General features: G+C 39.0%; 4 protein-coding genes across 5 annotated transcripts; 1 reads left to right on the top strand and 3 right to left on the bottom strand.

The window, feature by feature from the left end:
• Positions 1 to 598: 598 nt before the first annotated feature.
• Positions 599 to 10,315, top strand: LOC118264102 (uncharacterized). The gene is made up of 4 exons (XM_035576491.2): positions 599 to 1,048; positions 1,882 to 1,961; positions 9,387 to 9,549; positions 9,806 to 10,315. Exons 1-4 carry the CDS (start codon positions 709 to 711, stop codon positions 9,964 to 9,966), a joined length of 744 nt encoding a protein of 247 aa, XP_035432384.1. The 5' UTR covers positions 599 to 708; the 3' UTR covers positions 9,967 to 10,315.
• Positions 2,059 to 3,196, bottom strand: LOC118264099 (prostaglandin reductase 1). Its single transcript, XM_035576489.2, has one exon. It carries the CDS (start codon positions 3,113 to 3,115, stop codon positions 2,114 to 2,116), a length of 1,002 nt encoding a protein of 333 aa, XP_035432382.2. The 5' UTR covers positions 3,116 to 3,196; the 3' UTR covers positions 2,059 to 2,113.
• Positions 3,944 to 5,130, bottom strand: LOC118264101 (prostaglandin reductase 1-like). Its single transcript, XM_035576490.2, has one exon. It carries the CDS (start codon positions 4,976 to 4,978, stop codon positions 3,977 to 3,979), a length of 1,002 nt encoding a protein of 333 aa, XP_035432383.2. The 5' UTR covers positions 4,979 to 5,130; the 3' UTR covers positions 3,944 to 3,976.
• On the bottom strand, positions 6,109 to 11,803 carry LOC118264098 (prostaglandin reductase 1-like). 2 transcript variants are annotated; one of them, XM_050704730.1, is made up of 2 exons: positions 11,250 to 11,803; positions 6,122 to 7,119 (listed from the first exon to the last, which is right to left on the bottom strand). In XM_050704730.1, exons 1-2 carry the CDS (start codon positions 11,760 to 11,762, stop codon positions 6,634 to 6,636), a joined length of 999 nt encoding a protein of 332 aa, XP_050560687.1. In that variant the 5' UTR covers positions 11,763 to 11,803; the 3' UTR covers positions 6,122 to 6,633. The 2 variants fall into 2 exon arrangements, with proteins under 2 accessions (XP_035432381.2, XP_050560687.1); XM_035576488.2 differs by lacking the exon at positions 11,250 to 11,803 and having other exon boundaries at positions 6,109 to 7,747.
• Positions 11,804 to 12,232: the final 429 nt, after the last annotated feature.

Here is a 12,232-nt window from a genome sequence, read left to right on the forward strand (position 1 = left end):
TATTTTTTATGTTAGCCTTTGTAGAGCGTGGAGAACTGAGGCAATTTTGGAGCTTCCTCCTTCCCCCTCTTTCTCCTCTCTGATATTAAGTTATGCAGCAATCCCATAATCAGGAATTGGGTCCCTACCCTCGTATGATGCATACAACTAGCGAAACTTGCAGTAAGCCTGCGACCTTCAATTTTACGTTGTCACACAAGTCAGCATTAAACCAACATGACAATATTAACTTAGTATTAGCTAGTAAAAGACCTTTGGAATTTGCCATTTGGAAAATGATTTGCAAATTCTCATTGATAAATACTTGGATAATAATTGTGTTGATTTTTATGTCAATACTTTTGTTACATTAGGTAAAAATTAGATAAGTATCTAGGTAGGTACATGATAACATATCTTTTGGTAAAAAAACAAAACGTGACTGTTTACTGAGTAGGAAAATGCTACACGTTTTTATACTAACTTTATGTTGTTAGGTGATTGTTGTTAATTGACCAAACATAATTTTCCATAATTATACAAGGACATTTTTTTCAACGTCCTAGTTCATATGCAAAAATAGAATCTAATTAATGAGTACAAACTTTTTACTTCAAACAAACTTCATTACCAGAAAAGGAAATCACGAGTGTCAAATTAAGAAGTATCCAAAAAAAATATTTTGGAAATTTTTGTTTCAAAGTAATTAAGAAAGTTCGGTTATTCGATATGGCGAGTGGCGGAGACGCGCCGGTTACTGTTCTACCTAAACATATGACTTACTCGAATTCTAGAGTACCGGTATTGGGGGCGTTGATTGATTATGTGGACACCAGCATCCAATATTTGAGGAAGAAGACTTTCGCACAAGCGGAGAAACTGCACGCGAAGTCCTCGAGGGCGACACTGTCTGCCAGCTTCCTCGCTACCGTCTGTCTGATGCTAGGGTTCGTATGCAACGTGAAGTTTGAGGTGGTGACCGTGGACGAGGAGCCTCTGCCTAATGACTTGCATTTCATGCTAATGAGCAAGGAGGACAAGCTGTACATCGATGATATTGACGTGTCGCGTGAGTGTTCAAAACTATGTCGATATTTGATTAGATTCGATAACAGGATATCGTGTTATTGTCGATAGTGAATAGGCATTATTATATAACTTTTTTATAAGTATTTGTTATAGTATGTATGAGCTCACGCTTCAAGGTCCAAATGACGTGTTAAATGGTCAAAGTACAGCACCATTGGTTTGGTCCCACAACTCGGTTAAATTAATGAACAAATCGTCCTCTAAAGTTCCTACCACAAGAGGTTACATCTATTACCACACAATATACCTGCTGCTCTATACTGTGTCTAGACGAGTCAGTTGTGACTGTTGCATCGACACTATTATCACAGTGCCGATGCACTCTTTCGAGAATTAATGATAAAACGTTGACCTTTAGATTCTGTTACCTACCTACTTAGTCTTCGAGAAAAAACAATGTTTTTATTCTGTAGAAACTTCAATAACAGGTTTGATAGTAGGTACAAACCATATATAAAAATATTATTATTCTCGTTGTAAGAGTTGTCGGGCCAAACGTTTATCATCATGCTATCACGCTAAAAATAGGACCAATTTATCAATTAAGGCTGAGTCCTGTCCTGACTGCTAATACTTACTGCGTTTATATTTGACAGTGCCACGATCACAATGGTAATAATGAAGAATTTACATTATCAAAATATGAGTTTCTTTTAAGGTTTTCTGTTATAAAAAGCACAACACAGTAAAAGAAGTGTTCAACCGGTTTTCCAACTCCCATTACGTTTATTGCATAATAGTATTATATCTATAAGTATATGCTGTTTAGATATCGTGTCCAGAGTATTATGTTTAATAATTATGTTGTTTTAGGTGTGATGTGGTGTGTGGAGGCGTCTGACAGTCTTGTTATATTAATTAGCAGTTTGCTAATATGGAACTCTTCAAACGTGGTAACTTCCTACTATTCTTTAGTAGGTAAATAAGTAATATAAGTAGTCGTTGCTATGCTAGTGTGTAGAAGAGGTGCAAAGCAAATTAAATAATTAATTGTAACAAATTCAACATTATATTTTATTCAAACTTTGTCATTTTATAAATAAACTTACAATTTAATAACTGCCTTTCCAGAATTTTCGCCATTTAACATTCCAACAAAAGCGTTGAAAATGTTGTCGAATCCTTCAGTAATGTGTTCTCTAGGCTTTAGGTCTCCATTTTGAATCCACTTGATAAGGTCGGCGAATGCTTCGTTTTGGCGGTGGAACCACCTCCATACCATGAATCCTTCAATTTTCAATTGTTTGAATACTAAAGCGGGCTGTAGGATGGTAGCTTTCGGTAAGTTGGAGTCGTTGTACGCACTGATAGCACCACAAACTGAAACTCTTCCGAACTCGTTCATTTGATTAATAATCGTACTGCTGAGCTCTCCTCCAACATTGTCGAAGTAGCAGTCCACTCCCTTGGGAGCAGCTTCTTTCAGAGCCTTTGCTATATCGGCACTCTTGTAGTTGATCCCCTTGTCGAAACCAATCTCTTCCAGCCATTTGACTTTGTCATCGGAGCCAGCGAAGCCGATCACCTTGCAGCCCTTGAGCTTCGCGATCTGTCCGACCAGAGAGCCCACAGCTCCGGCAGCGCCAGTCACGACGACTGTCTCGCCAGCTTTAGGTTGGCAGATTTCGAGGAATCCGAAGTACGCGGTTAGTCCCGGCATGCCAACAGCACCGACTCCCAAAGAGTTTGATAATCCTTTCAAGTTAGGTAGTTTGTAAGGCTGTCCTGTGGGGCCGGCGTTAGGGTCATTGGTATCAATGACGCAGTAGTCACACCATCCTTTGTGGGAAACGACCCTGGTGCCGACAGGATATCTGGGATCCTTGGAATCTTCAACTAATCCGACTTGGAAACCAAACTGGTCATATGGAGTTGGGTAGCGTGGGTTATACGCTCGCATGTATGGGTCCACACTCACCCACTCGACCTTGACGAGGATCTCTCCATTCTTGAGCGGAGGCAGCTCGTATTCCACAATGTCGTAGTCCTCCCGTTTGGGTAAACCCTCGAAATGTTTTTTAACCACGTACTTCCTTGCCTTCACCATTGTGATCTTGTGCTGCCGAGACGGTACGAGCGACTGAGTTTATAAACAACCGGCACGTAGTTTATACTTGATCTGTAATGCTATCGTCATTGCGTGTCACGCGACGTGCATACTCATGTTCGTGTCTCACTCGGTTATGGTCATGTTCTCGCTTACACACTCGTCGTTTATCAGAAGATAAGTAATGTGTGTGTAGACCGCGCACACAGTCGCTTGTGCCGGTGTTTGTCGACAAAAAATAAGTAAACATTCAGATTATGCATGTATTTATGTTACCGGCTTGGCCGTCACCTTTTATTACATTTATTAACAAGTGTATTGACCTCAAGAATAAGTATTATCAATGTTATTGCATTGCTGTATTGTTTTGTTACATAAATTCAGTTTAGATTGTTATGAATATATATTTTTATTAATCTTTAGGCCATGCTAATTCCTAAAGTAATATTGGTAATAATCGAAAATTGTTATTGTGTATTTCTTTATTCATTGCGATAACTTATAACTTTATGGTTCGCAAAGATTTAAAAGAATTAGTTTCCCTTACTGGAATATCACCACCGGATTTAGTTTTAGGATAAGCATTCTCGTTGTTTTTATCTTACAAGTATTCCCTATCTATTTGGATAGCATTAATTTAGCAACGTGTTGTAGCTATAATATTGATTGCTCGTTTCTTAATCAATTTAATTTTATTCAAAATGTAGCTCGTACTTTTATATAAGAATTAGAGTTCACTTTTTAAATTGTTATCTCATTTATCTTTTAATTAATAGAATGTAGTCACTAGGCCCGTGGGTCTAGTAATTTGTAAATAAAACATAAAAATTTTGCTAAATCTTAATTTTACTTATACATAACTTACAATTTAACAACAGCTTTTCCATAATTATTACCTTTTAACATTCCCACAAAAGCGTCGACCATATTCTCAAATCCTTCAGTGATGTGCTCTCTAGGCTTCAACTCTCCGCTCAGAATCCATTTCGTTAATTCAGCAAACGCTTCTGAGTGCCGACTGTACCACCGCCACACTATAAACCCTTCGATCCTCAGTTGTTTCGATACTAATGCCGGCTGCAGGATGGTTGATTTTGGCAATTCAGCGTCATTGTACGAACTGATGGCACCACATACTGATACCCTTCCAAATTCATTCATTTGATTTATAATTGCACTGCTGAGCTCACCACCAACATTGTCGAAGTAACAGTCCACGCCATTGGGAGCAGCTTCTTTCAGAGCCTTTGCTATATCGGCAGTCTTGTAGTTGATAGCTTTGTCGAAACCGATCTCTTCGAGCCACTTAAGTTTATCATCAGAACCAGCAAAGCCAATCACCTTGCAGCCTTTGATCTTCGCGATCTGTCCGACCAGAGAGCCCACAGCTCCGGCAGCGCCCGACACAACAACTGTCTCACCAGCCTTGGGCTGACAAAGTTCTAGGAATCCAAAGTACGCAGTGCACCCTGGCATACCAACGGCACCAACACCCAAAGAATTTGATAATCCTTTCAAGTTAGGTAGCTTGTGAGGTATTTCAGCCGGTGCAACACTAGTATCAGTTGTATTAATGACGCAGTAGTCACACCATCCTTTGTGAGAGACCACTCTGGTGCCGACAGGATATCTGGGATCTTTGGAGTCTTCTACTATTCCAACTTGGAAACCGAACTGGTCGTATGGAACAGGGAAGCGCGAGTTGTACGCTCGTAAGTATGGGTCCACACTGATCCACTCAACTTTGACGAGGATCTCTCCATTCTTGAGCGGAGGCAGCTCGTATTCCACAATGTCGTAGTCCTCCCGTTTGGGTAAACCCTCGAAATGTTTTTTGACCACGTACTTTCTTGCCTTCACCATTGTGATCTTGTGCTGCCGAGACGGTACGAGCGACTGAGTTCATTAACAAGCTGACCGTAGTTTATACTCGATCAATAATGCTATCGTCATTGTATCAGGTATCAGGCTTCCTGTATATTTATGTTCATTTTCTCACTTACATATTAGCTGTTTATCAGATTAGAAGATTACTGGAGTACGTGTATGGAGTGGCGCATTCTGTCAGTCATTTTGCTGTTGATAAATATAAGGAAAATCATGTTAAAATGTTCATGATAAGTCTTGACGTTTAATAATTTTATGCAAGTAATGCTACTACGATTGTATATAACTTTTCATTTATGTTTTCCTTTATAAAATATTGTAAAGTCTCAGTACCAAATATTCAGACCTCATATGATTATGCCTAGAGAATTTCCTAAAAGCATAAGTATATTCTGAAGCGCCTTGGTTTTCAGTTGGAAATCTGCTGCGCCTAAAATGACTGATCTCCGAAATTACTACATTTGGAGTCTATTATCTGTCTTGCTGTCTTTTAAACACTGACTGACAATCGACTGGGCTTCACTATTTAATATCTCACTGAAGCGCCTCAGTGACTGGCAAGTGATATCTCATTGGCTTGAATAATGATAAAACTCAAGTCTCACTATCTTTTATAGATAGTTTATTAATATTATACCTATCAAAACAAACGCTTGGTGATAGCTGTTTATTATTATTCTCGAAACTTTTGTATATTGATAGTGGACTTATAATATTGAATTTATTGTAATTAGTCTAATATTGTGTAATACACAGTATTTTTTTTAAACGTTGCCCCACATTAGGATTTTCTCCTGTGTCGTGGGTGCGTTTACAAACATACAATTTCACATACACATGACACCCAGACCCGAAACAACAATCTGTGGATCACACAAAGAGTTGTTCCGTGCGGGAATCGAACCCGCGACACGTTGCACGGCAGCCAGTTGCCCAGCCACCGCGCCAACCGTGCAGTCATCAGTATTATTTTATTATTATTAGTGTATTACAGAATTATTGTATTTACTACAAAAATACCAAGTGATCATTTGAAGTAACTAATGCAGGAACCGATGTTGTCTCAAAAAAAAAACCATTAAATAGAAAATAGCAATTATTCACACTTTTCACAATTTATATCATGATTGATAATACATAGATTAATAGATCATAATACAGAATATTGAATAAAATAAAAACATCAACTTTTCAGGAAAACCTAGGTATCTCGCCATTTTTTGTAAAATATTATAATACACAATATACAATACTGAAGTTTTCGTGGTAAATGCATTACGTGAACTTCACGCAAATAAAGTTAAATATATGTTAGAACACTTACAACAAGAGCATCCACACTTTGAATACTAAATACGCGTCACATTTACAATTTTATTTACAACATACAATCAAAGTTTTGTTAAAACTACATTTATATTAAATAAAAATATAAAGAGAAAAAAGCATTACAAAAAATATTTAATCAATATAAAAAAGAAGATGAATTAACTGTACTCAGAGTCAATTAATGGTTACTTAACCCAATCCTTAGCAATTATTTTCGATACAAAATCGTTACTAAGGAATAGTTTAAGTAATCAGTAAATTTCCCTTGATTTCGGCAGTAAGAGGCTTAGACAATACATTGTTTATATTTTAACAACAGCCTTTCCGATATTGTCACCTCTCAGCACTCCTATTAAAGCATCAAAGAGATTCTCAAAACCTTCCGTGACATGTTCTTTGGCCACTATCTTCCCACTCTGTATCCACTTGGTGATTTGTTCGAATGCTTCAGGGAACTTGTCAAGTGACTCCCATACAACGTAACCTCTGATCGATAGTCGGTGGAATAATATCGCAGGTTGTAAGGGTGTTACTTTGGTCAAGTTCTTAGAATCCTCATTGTATGAGCTAATGAAGCCAATAACTACGACTCGTCCATATTGATTCATCTGGTACAAGATGGTGCTGCTCAGCTCTCCGCCGACGTTGTCGTAGTAACAGTCCACTCCCTGCGGAGCAGCTGCTCTCAGTGCAGCCGCGGTGTCGGCAGTCTTGTAGTTGATCGCCTTGTCAAAGCCGATGCTCTCCAGCCACTTGACTTTCTCGTCGGAGCCAGCGAAGCCGATCACCTTGCAGCCTTTGATCTTCGCAATCTGTCCGACCAAAGAGCCCACAGCTCCGGCAGCGCCAGTCACGACAACTGTCTCACCAGGTTTGGGTCTGCAGTGTTCTAGGAATCCAAAGTATGCAGTAGCACCTGGCATGCCTACAGCTCCAAGTGCCAGAGAGTCTGGTAGACCTTCCATGACTGGTAGTTTGTAAATTTTTCCAGAAGGATGAAACTCGTCATAAAACTTGTTAGTATCTAAGATGACGTAGTCACACCAGCCCTTGTGTGACACCACTTTGGTGCCAACTGGGTAGTCAGCGGCCTTCGTTTCTACTACTTCGCCGACATTGTAACCGAACTGGTCGTATTTTTGCGGCGAACTGTAGATCCGCATGTATGGATCCACACTCAACCACTGGGTTTTGACCAGAATCTCTCCATCCTTGAGGGGCGGCAGCTCGTACTCCTCAATTTGGAAATCTTCACGTTTGGGCCAACCCTTGAACTCGTTGACTACAACGTACTTGCGTGCTCTCACCATTGTGTCTTCACTGATACTGACTGACAAGAGACGGGACGCCGGCTATTTAACTGGATTTTCGATGTTGTTATCACTGACAAACCAAAATGACTTGCATGTTCTATCGCATCCAGTTTATTTTTGAAGCAGCTGTGCTCATCGTAATGTTGAGGATAAAATGTTGCGCAATCTTTAAATGATCTAAAAATAGCCTGGTGCCAAAATGTAACGTGTTATGGGATTCGACTACAGTATTTACATAGTTTGTATGCTAGACACACGGTATAAATCGTTTTTGCAATTTCCGTTTTAAATTAAACATACAAGTCTAGGTTACTAATATTATTTTTATAGAACTAAATAAAAATTACAATGAAAATAGTCTAAATGACGATTGTCTCATTAGATTTGTCTTCACTAACAAAGTAGTGATAAGAAAGTACGTTAAACTGTGTTATCATAGTCAATAAAGTTTTGAATGCCTGACGCAGTGGATGCTGCACAGCATATCGTGGGTAAAATTTTTGCCCGGAATATAATTTTTATGATCCATTTATTTTTCTTCCGAATCTGGACGTGGCTATGAATGTGAAATTCATTGTTTGAGAACTCATCATGTCACAGGAAAAATATCGTATGTGACGCAAGGCTATTTTCAAAAATTTAATATCGTGTTTAAAATATATCCAGCATCGATTGTCAGAGAGTTTGGGAGACCTTCCATGACTGGTGTTTGTATTTTTTTCCGGAAGGGTCTTCATAAAACTTGTTAGTATCCAGAATGTAGTTAGTCAACACCAGCCATTATGGGACACCACTTTGGTCCAAATCGGAAAGTCAGCGGCTTTCGTTTCTATCACCACGCCAATATTGTGACCGAACTGGTCATACTACTGTTCCGAACTGTGGAGTCGCATGTATGGGTCAACGTTTAACCATTGAGTTTTGACCAGAATCTCCCTTTCTTCTTGAGGGGCAGCAGCTCGTGTTCTTCAATTCGGAAATCTTCACGTTTGGGCCAACCCTTGAATTCCTTGACTACGACATACTTGCGTGCTTCCACCATGGTGTTTTTACGATACTTACTACTATCTTACGAATTACAGAATTGACTATTCTACTGACTTTTAAAAATATTATCACCAACAAGTTGATATGACTTGCATAATAATTATGTATTGCAGACCTTCCATAGAGTTTCCTGAAGGTATGTATTGCACCATATTATGAAATACAAATATGTCAAAATATTGTGCAATAATTTAAATAGTCTAAAAATAATATTATTCGTATATTGAAGGTCAAATTCGTTATTTTAAAGTTAGAAATGCTTATTATTCCAGTCCAGCCTCACTGTTGGATAAAACTATCATCCATCATAGACAGATATGGTTCACCGGGACTATTGCTTGAAACAGGAGTTAGAACGCGGTTGCTTTTAATCATTAAGAATCTGACACTCTCTCTCTTCTTATCAACCAAAGAGGGAGAAGTAATTTGATAACTTTCTCCCTCAAAAAACGCGGTTTACGATTCAGTAATCACCACAGCCGTGATGTGACATAACGCTGGTATCGACTGGATAGTTTACTTTTTTAATCTTGCATGGTTCCAACCGAATAGCCAAAATGATCAACATTATAAGATAGAGATATAATAATATAAGATAGAAATCTTGATGAGTATGTGTTGGTCAAGTAACTGAGACAGTGAATTTTGTTTTTGTACTTATGCTAATGTGTCAATAATTTGATTTCATATTTCAGCGCTCTCCACTAAGTGAGTACCTATTCCTCCCCTGGCTAGGCGCAACCCTCCGCGGTCTGTTTTTGCGGCAGGCCCCCACAGCCGGAGCCCTCCTCTATACGATGGCAGTCATCAACGGCAACGTCAACCCTCTCTTCCTGACTGCTTTCTCGTTTTTATTCCGTAAGTACTCAATATTTTCCAGAAATATTAAATGTAGGTATTTGGGCCCCATAGTCCCCGAAAATCTATGGGACTTGATATGAGACTGAGACTGTTGTTTGTTTGTCGTAAAACACACTTTCGCATTTACAATACTAGAAATGATAATCAAAATCATCGTCTTTGTAAACTAGGCCTTAGTTTCACTATCTCTACAGTCCTAAACTAATCAGTTTAGATAATAGCAACCAGTAATAATAACATCGTTATCTCGTAGTATTGGAAGCGCGGTTGTGGCTGGAGATTGCTCGTCTGGTGCGCTCGAGGTGGGAGCGGCGCGAGCATGCCATCGCCTCGCAGGGCTCGGAGTACGAAGTCGAAACTCTATGGAGCAACGACGATGTCCAAAGCATTGAAATGAGAAACTACGTTTATTAGCTTGCTACGTTTATACCTCGCTAATATTTACTTAGTCACCGAGTAATGGATAACTGAACGTTTAAAATATTTTAAAAATAATTTATATCTACTGTTTTGTTGCTTTTCTAAATGGTCGACGACGTGATTTCCTTTAGGGAGGCGAACTGACAAAATGTTGCATGTCGTATCTCTGTGGGTACCTTTTTAATTTTTAGTCGCTTGGGTAATTTAATTAGTACCTAATCACTGTCGGTTTTGTAGCCATACATTTCTATTTTTGTAATTATTCCGTTATATTTTTGTACGTACGTAGTTAAATTTTTTAATGATACTTTTTAATTAATTTAATAAAGATTGTTGTTAGTTATTTTGGCATTTTCATTTTGTACTTGTTGTACTTATACCTATATTTTTATAATAACTATTGTGAGGCATAACATAAACATCACTACTGATACACTACACTAAGCACTCTGATCAGTTTTTAGTTTCTTATATCTATGCTAGGTCAGCACCCATCTGGTCGAATTGAAATTCCCGGTTTTATTTTTTGCATGTTGACCAAGGATTACAGTGACTACTTAAAATACAAAACAAATTTTATTCAGGTATACAATTTAATATGAATTCAAGTATGTTTTGAAAGCTAAAAGTTGTTTTTGGGCGATTCAACTGTGATCTCCATGTTGACTATCAAGTGTGAAGATTTCGTCAATCCCTTCTTACAACAAACCTTTGTACAGCGGTGGAAGTTGATGATTATAATGATAATTACGTTTACTATTTAATAAAAGTACCATAAAATATTATTCAGTTTATATTTTAACAACAGCTTTTCCAATATTGTCGCCTTTCAACACTCCCACTAAAGCATCAAAGAGATTCTCGAAACCTTCCGTGACATGTTCTTTGGCCACTATCTTCCCACTCTGTATCCACTTGGTGATTTGTTTGAATGCTTCAGGAAACTTATCAAGCGAATCAAATACAATATAACCGCTGACTAATAGCCGACGGTACAGAATGGCAGGTTGCAAGATTGTAGCTTTGGGTAAATTATTGCGATCCTCGTTGTACGAGCTGATGGAACCGACGACTACGACCCGTCCATGTTGGTTCATCTGGTACAAGATGGTGCTGCTCAGCTCTCCGCCGACGTTGTCGTAGTAACAGTCCACTCCCTGCGGAGCAGCTTCCCTCAGTGCAGCCGCGGTGTCGGCAGTCTTGTAGTTGATCGCCTTGTCAAAGCCGATGCTCTCCAGCCACTTGACTTTCTCGTCGGAGCCAGCGAAGCCGATCACCTTGCAGCCTTTGATCTTCGCAATCTGTCCGACCAGAGAGCCCACAGCTCCAGCAGCGCCAGTCACGACCACTGTCTCACCAGGTTTGGGTCTGCAGTGTTCCAGGAATCCGAAGTACGCAGTAGCACCTGGCATGCCTACAGCACCGACTGCCAGCGAATCGGGTAAACCCTTCATCGTTGGAAGTTTGTAAATTTTTCCGGTGTCCTCATATACCTTATTAGTATCCAGGATGCAATAGTCACACCAGCCTTTGTGGGACACCACTTTCGTTCCAACTGGGTAGTCAGCGGCCTTGGTTTCAATTACTACAGCAATGTTGTAGCCAAACTGGTCGTACCGTTCTTTTGAACTGTGGGCCCGCATGTATGGGTCGACACTCAACCACTGGGTTTTGACCAGAATCTCTCCATCCTTGAGGGGCGGCAGCTCGTGCTCCTCAATTTGGAAATCTTCACGTTTGGGCCAACCCTTGAACTCGTTGACTACGACGTACTTGCGTGCTCTCACCATTGTGACTTACTTCACAATACTGAATGTTGATTAACTGGACACTTGGGTTTTATATATTTATCTGTGTCCTTATATTATCATATCATATTACAAGTGCTTCAAATGACTTGCAATGTTACATCAGGGGTAGAAAATGGGAGTCATTTCCTGAATAATAGGTAAATCATTTTGATAGCAAGTTGCATCATACATGTGTATAATTACAAATCATGCAAAATGTAAGTATGTTTTCGATCAATCATTATGAATGTATCTTAACGTATCATCAAATGGTTTTTATTCGAATGAAGCAGAAATACAGTTTGGAGTTTGTCTCTAATTAGAATAAAATCTGTTAACACCGTACGTCGTTTGATGTATTTTTGTATTGAAATAGAATACGAGTAAGGTATTGAAGTAATTAAAATTATATTTGGCATTCAGTAACCTTACCTAGGTTATACAATGCTCGTGTGCCTCAAGCACAAGCA

The sequence above is a fragment of the Spodoptera frugiperda genome, chromosome 26 (genome assembly GCF_023101765.2).
Source record: "Spodoptera frugiperda isolate SF20-4 chromosome 26, AGI-APGP_CSIRO_Sfru_2.0, whole genome shotgun sequence".
NCBI lineage: Eukaryota > Metazoa > Arthropoda > Insecta > Lepidoptera > Noctuidae > Spodoptera > Spodoptera frugiperda.

What these genes read in the sequence shown, in the direction of transcription:
- LOC118264102 (XM_035576491.2), top strand. Translation starts at nt 709, where the DNA reads ATGGCGAGTGGCGGAGACGCGCCGGTTACTGTTCTACCTAAACATATG. An exon ending in CGATGATATTGACGTGTCGC is followed by an intron (nt 1,049 to 1,881) that starts GTGAGTGTTCAA and finishes ATGTTGTTTTAG; the next exon opens with GTGTGATGTGGTGTGTGGAG. An exon ending in TGCTTTCTCGTTTTTATTCC is followed by an intron (nt 9,550 to 9,805) that starts GTAAGTACTCAA and finishes GTTATCTCGTAG; the next exon opens with TATTGGAAGCGCGGTTGTGG.
- LOC118264099 (XM_035576489.2), bottom strand. Translation starts at nt 3,115, where the DNA reads ATGGTGAAGGCAAGGAAGTACGTGGTTAAAAAACATTTCGAGGGTTTA.
- LOC118264098 (XM_035576488.2), bottom strand. Translation starts at nt 7,641, where the DNA reads ATGGTGAGAGCACGCAAGTACGTTGTAGTCAACGAGTTCAAGGGTTGG.
- LOC118264101 (XM_035576490.2), bottom strand. Translation starts at nt 4,978, where the DNA reads ATGGTGAAGGCAAGAAAGTACGTGGTCAAAAAACATTTCGAGGGTTTA.